Here is a 15,339-nt window from a genome sequence, read left to right as displayed (position 1 = left end):
GAACATGCCCAGTTTTGCCACAGCTGTAGGGGTGATGGTGACTTTTGGCGAGTTTCTGCTTGTGACAAAGCCTTAAACAGCTACAGTTTCTGGCTTTCTGAATGTCCCATCTCATGGGATTGTAGCACTGCATACTCTGCCAGCAGGGTTACCCTCAGAGCTTTTTTTTGTACGCAGAGCCCTGCAACCGTGAACTCGTACTCCATATTAAATGCAAATCAAAATGTGATTGTGTATGTTTCCTTCACACATGCTGATAATTTTTTCATGCTGGCTTTTGGCTTTTTATGCTTTTACAAAAGACACAACTTTATTTACCTTCGCATGCTAGGAGATACAGCCCATAGTGATCCTTTTCACCAACCTGCTATGTAACACAGGTCTTCTGAGTTCACTGGATAGATTCCAGTTGAAGCAAGAGAACATGACTCAGGGAAAAAATAATCAGAATGTAATGGTGGAAAATCTATCACACCTTTCACAAATTGTTTTGTTTCCTGACATTTTCGTATGCTGCAGAGGATGATAGCAGGTATTATCTGTGCTATTAAAACCATTTTGAGTGACTATTTTGAACAATTTAATAGTAACATTACAAATCAATTAAAGACTGCTTTCTCAGTCATGGAATATGGGTCTATGTTTTTCAGAGAAAGGCAAGTGCATTTTTGTGTGTCTTCATTTGAAAGAAAGCTTCCTTTGATCTGATGAACACTAGAGCATCAACAACTGAAACCTGTCATTATGTTGCTCTAGGGTCACTGGAGTTATCATCCCTGCCTAATCTAAAGAAACACAATTCCAGTATGCATTAAACCTTTGATGTAGATCTGCATCTCCTAAGGTCAGACAGTCTTCCTGAAGCGTCTCTAATTGAGTGATCTGATATGTTTATATAGAAGCAGAGAAAGGAATGACATTTGAAAGATTTAGATAACATCACATTCTTCACTAGGGACCTGCTAGGAAGCTAAAATTAGTTAGAAAAGAGATACAAAACCAGTCTTTGATCAGAGAAGGCCCTGATGTGCAAGTAGTTCTTTCTACTGGTGAAACTGGCTTACCTGCAGCAAGGTCTGCTTTCTAGTAGAGGTTCGCAGCATCAGACCCCAAGGGAGTCTGAAAATCTGTGGGTTTATTCACCATGGTATTCAGCGATACCTTTGGCTATGTGGAGGTGACTCTTCTTGACCTTACAGGCGATACGTCTGCAGTTTATGGGATAATAATCAGATAGCTGCTGTGTTTGGGGACACAGCTAGTCACTAAGAAGTGAGACCACAGAAGTACAGAAGAGAAGGCAATTTGCACATACAGAGCTGCAAGAACATGCAGGTTACACAGATATAGTTGCATTTGTTGAAAGAGAACTAACATTGATGTTTGTTAATAAAGTTAGAAGCCTCATTCTGCTCTCAGTTGAGTCAAAGGTAATTTTGTTATTGATCTGAATAATAGCAGTGGCAGTCAGCCCTGTTTTAGGGAATGATATCAACAAAATCCTTCATCCTAGACTTACAAAAACATACTGATAGAACTTTGCAGTTGTATAGTCCAATTTTATCTGAAATATTACATTTGTCTAGAGTCACAAATGCATTTCTCTGTTGCCGTTTCATATATTGCTGGGAAAACCTGTACATATCTGTAAAAACTTAGCACAACAAATTCTAAATGACTTGCACTGCTGTTAACTGCTGTTATTTTAAAGTGTTTTATCAGGGGTGTGTCTATCTGTAGCTGGCAGAATGACACATCTGTGCTGTGCGGATAGTAGCTGTCAGGAGAAAATAGTGAAAGTATTGACAGCTTTATTTCACAAATTTGTTTTTCAAATTTGTTGGAACATTTTGGAATCATAATACCTCTGATCATTCAGGGTAAGAAAACAAATAAATGGAAGCATTGTCCTTTGTAGGGAAAGGCTAGATGTTTTTTCCAGGTGTCTCAAATTCATGGAGGGGGATTAATAGCTGTGGGGGAGAAATATGGATGTGACTTTACATTTATGTGGGAACAGGGTTCTCTGTGAAACCCAGTATGCCACTGCTGGTCTAGGCAGTACTGCAGTCTTGGAGCTTGCCTTAATGTCTCTTAAAAACTCTTCCATACTGTCAGGAGACTCTGCTGCATGTGGCATCTTATGGCTCCACATTGTTCATCACCTAGCTCCTGTTTCAGAAATAGCTGGAGCTGCAGTTGGGTGTAACTGGGTGTTGTGCTCTGAGTCCTAAGTGACAAAATACAGAGAGTGCAGCCCCACAGGTAGGGCAGGAGATGGCCAGTGGGACTTACATCTTGAGCTAACAGAACTGGGACCCCGCCCAGACGAAACAAGGCTAAGTACTTGTTACATCTTATGGGCTGCTAGACGTTTTTATCCATTCTAATAGGTAAATATTCCTATGCCACTGGTTTTTGATGCTTAAAGCTAATGAGAAGGAAGAAACATGACCTATTTTTTTATTGTCAAGAGATTTGCTTTTATATCTCTGAAGTAAGTACAGCAAATACAGCTGGGGATGCTTTATTCATTGTTACAAAACAGTGTGACTGATAAATACATAGAACTAGTTCACAACACTTTCAGTGTTTTGCTGACTCACCATGTCACAAAAAAAAAAAAAGACAATTGTGTGTTTTCATCTTAAAAATCTAGGTGATAAGCATGTTACATAATAGGACACACATGTGAATTTCTTGTTAGAGGGATTTTTTTGCTTTTAAACTTCTGTCTGTCTTTGCAGAATTTAGAATTGAATAGTTCAGTTGGAAGGGACTTACAGTGATCATCTTGTCCAAATGCCTGACCGCTTCAGGGCTGACCAAAAGTTAAAGCATGTTGTTAAGGGCATTGTCCAAATGCCTCGTAAACACTGACAGGCTTGGGCCATCGACCGTCTCTCTAGGAAGCCTGGTCCAGAGTTTGATCACCCTCTCTGTTAAGAAATGCTTCCTAATGTTGAGTGTAAACCTCCCCTGCTGCAGCTTTGAACCATTGCCACACATCCTATGAATAGATATCAGTAGAGAGCAATGAGGTCACCCCTCAGCCTCCTTTTCTCCAAACTACACAAGCCCAAAGTCCTCAGCCTCTCCTTATAGGACATTCCTTCTAGCTGCTTCACCAGCTATGTTGCCTTCCTCTGGACATGTACATGCACCTTCACATCCTTCTTAAATTGTAGGGTCAGAACTGCACACAGTACTCAGGGCAAGGCCACACCAATGCTGAACACAGTGGGATAGTCACCTCTTCTGACTGGCTGGTTACGCTGTGTCTGATGCACCCAGGATGTGCTTTGCCCTCTTGGCTGCCAAGGCACACACAGCTGACTCATACAGGTATTATAGCATTTGCTTGCTTTCCAAAACCTGCAAATAAAACCACTCTCTTTAGTGCTATTTCAGTGAATTTTAAACAATTACCAAATATTTAACACACTTTAAGAAAATAAAGAAACAAAACATAGTTATGTTCTACCCCCCCCCCCCCTCCTCAAATCATAATCCCACCAAGCAAGCTTGATTCACATTAACAAAGTGATCTCTCTTAAATCTCTGCAGATTTTCAGCCGTAGCAGTGCTGGACTCCGGTGTGCAAGACACCAAACTATTCCCTGCTCTCCTAACTCTGCAGGAGGAACTGGGAGGTTCAGAGGTCAATTTTCTGTTCTTCACTGCAGGCCTATGGACTGAGTTTCCGATAGTTCAGAACCTGACAATTCTCAAGTACCTTGCTGAACCGGGACTTTATTGGGAAGCAAATAATATTCTTCAGAGTCAAATAACTTACAGAAATCAAAAGAAATAAACATATGAATAAATGTAATATAGCATAGAGATCAGAGCACTCGCATTTAATTAGGAGGTACTGAAAAGCAGCTGAATTAAAAGGGTTGCAGTTATCATACTTGTGTTTATGTACAGTTTGTGTACATTTTGAAGGGGAATATAGATGTTGCTTGTTGAAAGGGTTTCTTTCATGATGCAAAATACTTGCTATAAATATGCTGTTTTGACAAAAGAGAATAGTTAAATGTAGAATGCTAAATAGGAGACTTAAATTATTCTCTGGCAACTTTGAGAGGTTTCTGTTGGAAAAATGCGTCAAAATAACACTTTCTTTTTTACCACTCTCTCAAATTACTGAAACATATGGTAAATTGCAAACAAAACCGTCTATCTATTGAAAGAAGTTAGCTGCCAGCTAGGGTTTGAATTACAAGTCTTTTGATATGAATTATTCTAGTCCTGCAGGATGGTTCCATCAGAAGTATTTGATAGCTGAGAATATGCTTTATGAATCCCTGAAATCTTGCAGACTTCTCAAAGTGTCTCATCTTTTGTGCTAGCCACTAGAACCCCCAACCTCACTTAAAAACAAACAAACCAACCAAAACAAAGACAACAACACATAATTCTAACAATTTTGAAACTTCTTGGTTCACTGTTGTCTGAGACATGTTTAAAAACAGACCAAGTTACCAGCATGCTCTGGCAATCTGCCTTGTGTTTTAGCTAAAGGCCCAACCGAAGAAGAACCAGCACACCTTCTCAGTGCCCTCACAAGAAGATGCATATGACCGGGAAAGGTCCTGTATCTGTAGCACAAATATAATTTAAAAAATGCACTTTGTCAAACAGAAATGTAAATCTTTTCAGGCTAGTGTAATTCCACACAATGGAGCTCTTGCTGTAGTTTACCGTCCAAACCAGTAGCAGGTTTTGTGAACTTCCCCACCAGAACAACCAGTGGTGCATTCTGACCTTGGACCTGGCAGTCACCTGCTGCTGGCCAGGCCAGCCTGGGAATCCTCATGCTGTGTTTCTCAGTCTGTGCGGAGCCCTTTGGCTGCTGGTCTGTCAAGGTCTCTCTGATTTGGAGCTGACTGCCCGTGCACTCCACGAGACTTCCAAGTTCTGCTTCAGTTCCTATTGCAAAGTCTTAAAGTTTCACTTCATTTTAGCCATTTTTTATTTCCACAAGCAGTGCTGGCTTTTTCGTTTCACACTGATACAATGGAACACAAATTCACGTCATTAACTGGAAGATAGACCCAGCTTCAATTATATTATTATTCTTTTGATGGGAAGTAATGAGCCAAGATTTGGGTCTCGTAGCATCTGGTTTCTTCCAGTCCATCAGAAACTCATATGTATGTGGATTTTCAATGCTGTAGGAAATACATTGTTCCTACTGCAATAAGCAAATAATGATAGAATCACTTCATTTGTGTACATCATCGACAAATCTCATTTCCTGAAATACGGAAGAAATAAAATTATTTGGGAGTGACTTTAGAGGCTTTCTCAGCTGCACACAGCTCCAAGGTGCCCAGCCTGGCACTGCCTGTGGCTGATATTTCTGTAGAACCTTCTCTTTTTCCTTTCTTGGTCTTTCCCCTTTTTCTGTTTGTTCCATTTCTGTCTCTCCTTTTGCCTTTATGCTTGCTGAAATAATACGCAGTGAACCCCTGAGGAAACTCCCATCATCTCGTGTTTTGTGCAGTGTATCTGTACTTGCTAAAGACTCCTTCGTTTTTCTGAGTGTTACCTTGTTACTTGCACAGAGAACAATGGTTTCTTACAAACTATCTTAAATAAGAAACTCTTCCCTTCAGCTTGCAATGGTTATACATACACAGAGATAGATTTAAAGGCATTTTATCGTAGTGCAACCTCTGACAAAGAAAATACAAGGTTAGCAGGCATTGGGCTTGGAGCAATTTACTATTTTTTTTGTAGCTTTATAGAAAAAAGAAAATAACATGTTTTCCTTTGCTGACTGCTTGTGGGTAGGAGTCTTTTAGAAAGCAAACCTGGCTCAGATTTTAGTTGCATTTCTTAAATGCTAGACTCTTGCAAAGATACCATACGTATCTTGCACAGAGGTAAAGGTGTGCAGATTGCCTCGCTAAGCAGAGTCTCAGCAGCTCCCAGGGACCTGCAAACTTATTTTGCATAAAGCTGATTGCCCTCCCAGTTCAACAGAGTATTTCATATAGCGTGTCCTTAATCATGTCTCTGTGTGCAAGCAGAAGATTGCTGCTCGCGGGAGACCAGGGCAGTGCAGACTGCGTGGGGCCACTGTTCAGGGACTGTTCTCTTTCTTTTCAGATGGAAATGTTCTGTGGTCAATTTTTAGGATATTGAAACATTTTCTTGAGGATGAAGCGTTGAAGATATTTTCAGCTATTTGGAGGTCGATTCTGAGGACATGATTTCCTTCTAATCGCATGTAATGCAATATTTGCTACCACAGGTAGCCACTTGGCTTTTGGGAATAGTTATGCAATGCTGCTTTTTTAATTTTTATTTTTAAAATTTCTTCTTTATTGCCTTCCTTCACCTCACCACAGCTTCTCATCTCCTTTTTCCCTATATATAACTGAGTTGTATTTCCCTGTGACAAGAACAATGAATTAATCATAGGAACCTTTGTAAAGGTCTGTCACAGCGCTGCCATCTCTCTGCAGTAAAAGTTGCCGGGGGTCAGTCGTGCTCTGCTTTCCTAAGCCAGGCAAAGAAAGAGATATTTGGCAGAGAGTCTCTTTTGCTACAGGTTGCAAATTTAACAGGACCTTGAGGATTTTTGCATGTCAGCCTTGTGGATGTGTGAGATTGTTTTTCATTGCTTCTGTATGAAAGCAGAAACACAGTGGAAGCAGGAGGAAAGAATGCAGATGTTGCTCAGTGTGTTTGTAAGAGGCTTTGCCTTCTCCTTGCTTTTCTAAGGAAGGTATGTGTAATTTGCAGTTAACACTGTTAAGAGTTCTGTTTGATGTGGTTAGGGCTTGGATCTCTGTTAGAACATAGTATCTCATTATCTGGGAGTGTGCATTAAGCCTCATCTGTATGAGAAACGAAGATTAGTAATCCTCTGCAGTAAGTATTACATCTGCCTGTGACACTGCAGAGGTCCCTTTGGTTGTATTTGCATGACCTGTGAAGGCAGAGGCTCCTGCTTGATATTTGCAGCTGTGGGAGTAAGCTGGAGCTTGTGTTTATGTAACACAAACGCTGTTTATGCAGTTCATATTTCAAATACCTGTAGCCGGTCATGCTTCAGTTTCTGCTGAGCCATTTTCTCAGGGTGTGGTTTTGCTACTGATAGAAACCAGTGAGATTATGGTGCTGACATTATTGATGCTTCTCCCCTTGTTCTCCTGGTTCCTGCATTATGCTTGTGCAAGGAAAGCTGCAGGAGCTGCTTGGCAGGAGGGAGGAACATAGTGTCATCTCAGTGACAGCCAGCGGTGAGATCTGCTTAGCTGTATCATCAAACTGCACCCTAAAGGTGCCCCTGCCAAATGCAATACATTCAGTTTTCAGCTGAGTCAGGTAACGTAGCTGCTGCGGTTCTGGAGTAAGGGCAGGTGCCAGGAAAGAGTGACCAGATTGAAAGAGAAGGAAGGGAACCAGCAGTACCATCTCTGTCTTTAGAAGCATAAGTCTAGATAGACACATGCCAGTCTGTGAAAAAAGTCTTTGAGGTGGACTTAGACAAGCATTCTGTTTTCGTTTGGTATTTTTATCTATTTATCTATTTATTTTAAATGCCAGACTTGTAAAATGTGTTTGTGATCTGACAAGCCAGCTTAGAAGATATTCATCATAAGGCCTTATTCTCAGTGTGTGTGGTCTGAATATTTTGGGTATGGGATTTTGTGTTAGAAAGCAAGTTATTTGTGCTCAGGATCTGTCTGGAATGAGTGGAAAGTTCAGGTTAGGATTTCAGTCACTTCAGTTCCAGGATGAAGAGGCCGTAGGACAGTCAGTTCTGCACATCTCACTCACCAGCCAATGCATGGAGCGGTACCTGCCATCGTTCCCTCCACCTGCAGGCAGGAGGATTGAATCCCAGGGGATGCCTTATGTCCAGAAGGCTAGGAGTCTAGAGCCGAAGACCAACATCCTGTGACCGCTTTGTGGGCACCAGCTGCTCAGCAACATGCCTGCTGACACCATGAAGAGATTTGAAACTGAGAATGTGCCTGCTTTGTCCCATTTATATTAACTGGACTAATGAAATAAGGCAGAGAAGTTCTCTTTAATCATGGCTATTTCACAGTTCCTATTATTACTGCTACTTGAGTCATCTTGCCTATAGTACAGTAGAAGTAATATTCATTTATCCTGTTCGGGTTAGATAAATCATGGACTAGTGAGATTTTTGCAGTGTATTAGAGTATCTTCGTTAAAATAGTGTAGAATAGTGAAATGCTGCTGCCTTTTAGTAATGCAGAGACCACACGATATGTTCTTCTGGTTCAGCATCTGTCAGTAGGCAAGCCTTTCTAGTGCAGAAGATGTTCCAAAAACGAGTTCAAGAAGCATAGAGAGGGTAAAAAGAAGGAAATAGTGACCCGTTGAAAGTGCTGAGAACCTTCCAGGGAATTCTGCATAGAGGATGAGATCTGATTTTGCTAAGCTTCTTCTCCAGTCTGGATATGATTTATGACGGTAAAATCCTGATTTTGATATTTTGCTGTTAAATGAGCAGTAAGATTTCTCTTTTTACCAGAGATTACTGATCAGGTTAGCTAGGAGATCTGTTTCTCCCATGTATTAGTTGTGTGGGGAACAGAAATCTTGTAACAGAAGAGTTTTCAGTCTAGCTAAAGATACAAAAAGTGGCTGAAAGCTGGAAACGAGGTGAATTCTCAACAGAAGCAAGCAAATATTTTAAGTGAAGGGAGTTAATTAACTGTGAGAGCAATTTACAAAGACTAGCAGATTCTCTGTTATTATCAGTTCAGGAATGAAGCTTTGGGGGGAAAAATCCAGAGAAACTCTTTACTCCTAAGAGGAATTAATTCAGGGATGCTGAAGGTCAGAACAGATAATCCCAGTAGTCCCACCTGGCCAGGTCTTTGACGTATTTCTCCAAAGCAACCTGAAAGTGTATCCTCCTGTTACCTGTTGCAAATCAATATAAAGAAATTAAAACTAGGGCAAAAAGACAGGATACTTTAGCTGTGATAGACTTTCTTTATAAATTTAGCTACTGAATAAGTTATTAACTCATCTTAGCAGTTTTTGTATATCAAAATGAACATCCTATTTTTGCTGTCTTTTAATCCTAATAAGGAGACCAGCTTTACATGCTGAGATAAAATGGAGATGTCGCTGGGTTTTTTTCCTGTTTTACTTTTGTGAATAGAAACGTAGATTAACAGTAAAACCAAACCCAGAAAAATGATGATCAGAAAACAGTCACCCTGCTAAAAATATGGGAGACAAACATCAAATTATGATAGTAGACTATTATAATAGCTCTATCAGAGTTTTCTTCACAGCATTAAAGATAGATTAGGATAATATTATGTAAAGATTTTCCTCTGAAACTTCACAATGGATATAAATTTTGATGGTGTATCTTGCAGTGTCATCTGATGTGCTGAAATGTATTTAAATCAAAACATTTTGATACTAAAGCAATCCATCTTGTAGGAATACAGATGCTTTCCCAAAGTGGTGTGTGAATAGCCATGAACTAAGTTTTTCTCAATGTGGTATCTCTGACTATAAGAATACTTTTTTCAGGTTCCTCTCAGCTGCATCACACTCTGGAAACCTTGGAAGCAGCAAAGTACAAGACTGAGTTTCACAAAGATGACTGAAGTATCCATCTGCATAGTTTGTCAAATGAGGATGTATTTTTCTCCCCTGGGCTGTTGACAAGAGCTCCAATCCTCTGCGCAGGCTAGTGAGGAAGGGAGAACCGATGCTGCTCTTTGTGCCGTGTTGTCTTTGGTCAGTGTTTCGTGTAGTCAAATGCTGGAAGGTTTTAGAGCTCGGAGTAACCACAGATGAGAGCTGCAGGCAGGACTGTGAGGCTGACGCACTCCTGCGGCACAGATCCAGTTGGAGAGCAAGACAAAGGTCCTGTGGTTTTCTTGGGGAATAATCAGCTGGCTTCTGTTGTGCCAGATGCTCTGAGCATCTATCTTAAACAACAAGGCATAATTTAATAGGATTTTAAATGTAACTAATGCTCTTGTTTCAGTTGACAGGCTTGAATCAAATCACTTGCAGGAGAAGATGCTACTTTTTTGGCTAAAAATGTTTGGGTATTTTGTTTACATTTATACAGCTGGCACATCCACAACTGATAATCCATGCAGATGTCATGTGGAGAATTGCAAGGCTTCTGGCTAAAAAAAACCCACCACAATTTATTTCACTTCAACATCTTAATTAGTTTTACAAAAAATAAAAAGGAGAGATTAAGAAATGTGGGTTTGTGGGAGAATTTTTATGGTGTGAACAGTAAAATATTAGGGATCTGATTAAATCTAATTTGCAGTTAAACTTATGCCCAGTGTACAGATTCCTGGAAGACGGCAGCTGAGACTGGGAACAGGTGGATACCTGTGTACTAGTCCATGGCCTGGGCCTGAGCACCAGAGCGCTCTGGGTCTGTGACACTGTTAGCAGCATGGTTGGTGGCACAGACAGCTTTGGCCAGGGCTGACTTATGGTCTCATGAGCAGTTTGTGGCTGAGATTGAGATGTTACAGCATGCCAGGGATCATTCCCAGTGTACAGTTCGCAGGCAGCTGCTCTGAGAGGCTGCAGGTTTAATAGGCTTGGCCAAATGATGCCATTTGGCCTCAGGGCCAGAGGGCTGGCCCAGGCACTGTGTAGTTTGCTAGTTGCTCTGACCAGTGCAGGAGAGAATTCATGTTGGTTTTAGCAGTGTGCCAGTATAAGGAAATACCCACACATCATTTTAGATGTTTCTTTTCTGTTTGAACAAATACTTAATATTCATGTTAGGAAAATCTCTGTCTCTCTCTTTTGGGTCTCTCTTGCAGCTTTTTTTGGTGAAAGAGAGAGGAAAATATTTTCGTCTTTCACTTCTACATTGACAGCAGAATTTGTCTTTGCAGTTCTTAGGGAGATAGTAAAAGGCATGTTGTGTTCAGTACCAGCAGTGATGATGATGCGGTAATTTTGCTGTTGTTGATAATATATTATTTGCACACAATTTTAGGAGCTGCCTTCTGTATGAATAAGTGATCCTTTCACATACGCCTGAAAAAACCCACCAGTAAGAAAAGGAAAAAGAATAAGATACTGAGACACAAACTTACTACACAGCCTACTTCTTAAGAAAGGCAGTAATCAGTTAAGAGCTTTATCTTTGCAGTTTCTTGGGATGGCTAGCCTCTTATTTCAATGAAACCATGATTCCATCAGCATTAGCTCCAAAAGTTATCTATTTTTGTGGTGGATTTAGAGAGACAGACTGGGTTGTGTGACAAGAACAACTAGCATATGCAGTTTAAAAATCCTCTAATTTCCAAGTAGTATCTAGGTCATATGATACCCACAGGCATGATTCATCCACCTGGGCTTTATGCCAGTCAGCAACTGCGTGGATCTGACACTTCAGGAATACTGTAAAATTATTAAAGCTGTATTTTTTTCTTCAAATAATGCTGTTGACAATAGCTGTGAAAAATACAGCTTATAATGTATAATTCCTTTCTGAAAAAAAAAAAAACAAAAACAAAAAAACTTTTCATTAAGTAGATGCAAAAAGAACAGTCTGGAATGCAGAGCAGACCTAGCCGAATTAGCCTATGTAGCTTTCCTCAGCTCTGCAGACTTTCATTTCAAAGGTTGCTATTATATCTTGAGATGAAGTCCTATTTGAGGCACAAGTTGTCTTCACCTGAGTATATCTGCTGGGAGCCCAGTGAGCTGTTAAGGCTTGATCTTAGTCAGCTGCAACGAGGTAGGAACTGCCAGTGTCCTGCCTGTGTTAGGCTTTTGTATAAAGACGATAATCTCTTTGAGGGGTAAAAACCCCATACATTTAGTACAAAAGTACAAAGCTCATGCTTTTGTTTGTTTGTTTGGTTGGTTGGTTTTTTTGGAATGAAGTTGATTTTCAAGAAACGAGATCACACTTATTTTTAGGCATGTGTATTATGCAGACAGACACTCTTAATTAAAGATTCAACAAGCTTTGCTCAGGGAACTGTCAAGCTGCATTTTAAAAGATGTGTAGGTGTCTAGGAAAACAAAAATGTGTGTAGCTGGGGTGTTTTTTTTTTTCAGATATACTGATATGTTTATCTCAATTAACACTTATAGGAGTAGATTCTTCTGGAACTTGTCAGCTTGCTTACCTTGCATTTCTAGGTGCCTGTGTACTTAAAAAATGTAGCCCCTAATGACTTTGAAAACCAGCTGCCTCTTTTAACTCGTACTTCTGAAAAGTCCCATACAGGATTGGTTGTTTGTGGGTTTTTTTTTTAAAGCATCTTAAAAGGGTAAAGGCTGAAATTCTCACAGCTGAACTGAAGACACTGCCTTCTAGAAATGAGGTGAAGAATAACAGTTGCCAACCTGTAGAGAAATGGCAATGTTTAACTTCTATGAACTTAAAACTGAAAAAAAAAATTCTCCTTTGTCTTCTGAGTTTGTGACTTCCCATCCCATGAAAGTAAGAGGAGGAATGTCCTAAGGTTAGTAAGCATGTCTGGGTTATGGTGGGCTTGCTTTGAGTATTGTTTTTGTTTTCTTTCTTTCATCTAGATAAAGAAGAGACAGCAAGATGTGGTGAGGTTTCTGGAAGCCAACCGCATAGAGTTTGAAGAAGTGGATATCACGATGTCAGAGGAGAAAAGACAATGGATGTATAAAAATATTCCTGAGGATAGGCAGCCTGCGCAAGGCAACCCACTGCCACCACAGATATTCAGTGATGATCGGTACTGTGGGGTAAGTAGCTGTTATGGTTGTCAACAGCCGATATACTAGTATACCCTGCTGGCCATTTAAAAAGCTGGGACTTGATGTCGAGCTTTCTTTAGTAGTATCTGAATTAATGGTGACAGTCTGGGACAATAGGATTAAGTAACAATCATACAGTGAAAATTCAGATCGTTCATCTGTAAATCCTAAGGTTGTCTTCAGCTAGTGATTTCCCTCCAGGAATGTAGGAATTTGTAATGTCACATGCTCCATGTACAACCTGTTGATGGTAAAGTCCCTTGTGACACCACTATAAGCTGGGGATTTATGGTTTCCTTGCTACTTGGGCCTAGCACAAGCATAAAAATTCAGAAGGAAATCTTTGGCACAGTAAATGAGAACGCTGGCTAGATTCAGTTATATTGTCATTGTAATTAAGCTCCTTCTCTGCTGTTGTCATAGTGTAAATCTCATTTATGCTCCGAGAGCCTTTATGCAATCAGAGCCTCTAGGATAAATTAAAACTATTTGCTGTTAAAATTGTAGAATAGTTTTATTTTCCCCTAAAGCAAAACAGCTTGAGACTTGTCTTCTTCTGCTGAAAGACTGTGAAGCATGAGAGCCTGTGAATCTGACAACAGACTGATGAGTGGACTGTTTTCTTTGATGATGGAGACTGCAATAAGTTCCCCATCCACAAGTGCAAGCTGAAGTGGTAGCCTTTGATATGTTAAGAATGGCAGCATATGAATATTTTACTCTAGTGCTTAATGAGCCTGGTACGCTGCAGTTCTGAGTCTTGGGCACTGTTGTAGTCTGGGAGAATCTTCCCAGAACTTTTACTTACCTTTGAAAAAAATATTGTAAAAAGACTGCAGCTGGGCCCTCTTTGCCTTGCTGCATCTTTTCATACATCAGCCGTGTGACTTGTACATACTTAAGCAGGCAGGTTTGAGGTACCTGTTAGACTGGCTGGTAGGAGAAAGGAAGGTTTGATGTGGCACCCTGGCTGCATCAGGAACTGACTGGGTAAGGTTTATCTGTGAATTCAGTAGGAGAATGAAATGGGGAAGAGGGTCTCTGCGGTTATAATAGCTGGACGAGAACAAATGTGGCTATTTCTGACTACAGTGTGGTGAAGATACATCCAAGCTGCTTCTTAGTCCCTGCCAGACTCGACAGTGCTGTGATGAAGCTGCTTCTGGCTGAGGGATTGTTCAGATCTGCTGAAAACCTGTCAACTGCAATGTGATTGTTAGCTTACTGTTGGAAGTGCGTAAGAAGGGATTTTAGACCCTCTGCAACAAACAGATTTGGCATGATGCAGCAGCTAACTGGCTTCTTGAAAAGAGGTATTTAGCATCCCTCCTGTGTGCTTTGTATTGGCCTTACCTGTTTACCTCAGCAGTGTAACTCATATTTTCCTACTTTCAGATAAGAAATGTCATTTAAAGAAATGTAGCTAGGACATGAAAGGGATTTTGACCTTCACTTATGGAGCAGCCTCTCACTTGCAAATAACATTTGCATTGTTCTGTGTGATACAGCTGTTGTTTCTTACCCTTTCAGCTTGTCTTTATAGGATGTTTTAACTTAGTCTTAGAAATTGCTTTTTGGAATTAGCAAGGAAGAAGATGTCATGCAACATGTGAGATGATCTCATTAATCTCTCTGCTCAGCTGATAGCTGTTTTGGTTGGGCAGAGTTAATCTTATTACTAGACCTCACTGTCTGCATGAGTATCTTTAAAGAGCAAACATGCTTTGAAAGAAACTATATTTTCTAGGGTGTAGGAAGAAGTATGTGCAGGATTTCTGACACCCATCAGTTAGCCTGCTGCATTAGTTAATGAAGTTCTTAGGTAATAGAGTGGAGGCAAAACATTAGGCAGGAGGCAAAGGAGCTCGGTGCTGGGAAGAGGGTTAAAATATCACAATTAGATGAAGTCAGCAGACATTGCACATCTTGTCTCTCTTTGTCATGTCCACAGTGAGTGGTTTATCTTGACATAAATAACTTTAAAAAAATCACTATTAAATAATTTAAACTGAAAAAATACCCACTGATTTTTCTGTTAGTTGAGTTAGTGAAAATTGTGGCTCATCATTCCGGATTTGTGTCCAGGCAATTTCTAATCCAATTTGCTCTGTTAACAAATACTGTTTTTCTTCCTGCCAGTTCTACAGTCTCACCAAGAAACTATGTATGTACTTATTCTGACTTATAAATTGTTACTGACAATATGGACTGACTGACAACACAAACTGGTCAAATCCATTGCTGTTCCTCTAAAAGTGTGGAGGCTAGACAAGGCCAAGCAAAATAGGTACACTTTTTATTTTGTTCATGTTACTTCAATAGAGGTTCACAAGCATATGGTGTACAAGCCGTGACTCAGTGTCATGCTCGTAGCCATACTGTTTTTTCTGTGTTACTAAAAGCATTAATAGCTTTTTGGTTTGGTTTTGTTTTTGTTTGGTTTGGTTTTGTTTTTTTCCCCTTCTAATTTTCTCTTTAGTGGAAAACTCAGCAATACACACAGGGTATTATCTCAGACTAGATTTTTCTGGCTAGGACATTACAATTTGAAATAATCACCTTTCAGAATGTAACTGCGATATAGAG

The 15,339-nt window shown here is 40.1% G+C and overlaps 2 protein-coding genes across 2 annotated transcripts in view; one reads left to right on the top strand and one right to left on the bottom strand.

Moving 5' to 3' along the window:
• ELOVL4 (ELOVL fatty acid elongase 4) overlaps positions 1-15,339 on the bottom strand; it is a 154,593-nt gene that overhangs the window by 43,672 nt on the left and 95,582 nt on the right. The window lies entirely within an intron of this gene.
• The window catches only part of SH3BGRL2 (SH3 domain binding glutamate rich protein like 2), a 38,153-nt gene that overhangs the window by 10,713 nt on the left and 12,101 nt on the right, over positions 1-15,339 (top strand). Inside the window, exon 2 of the mRNA XM_082048087.1 lies at positions 12,556-12,741. Coding sequence (XP_081904213.1) covers positions 12,556-12,741 — 186 coding nt within the window. The remainder of the gene's footprint in view (positions 1-12,555; positions 12,742-15,339) is intronic.

The sequence above is a fragment of the Streptopelia decaocto genome (assembly GCF_964273445.1).
Source record: "Streptopelia decaocto genome assembly, chromosome: 3".
Taxonomy (NCBI): Eukaryota; Metazoa; Chordata; class Aves; order Columbiformes; family Columbidae; genus Streptopelia; species Streptopelia decaocto.
This window is presented reverse-complemented; position numbering and strand designations above follow the sequence as displayed.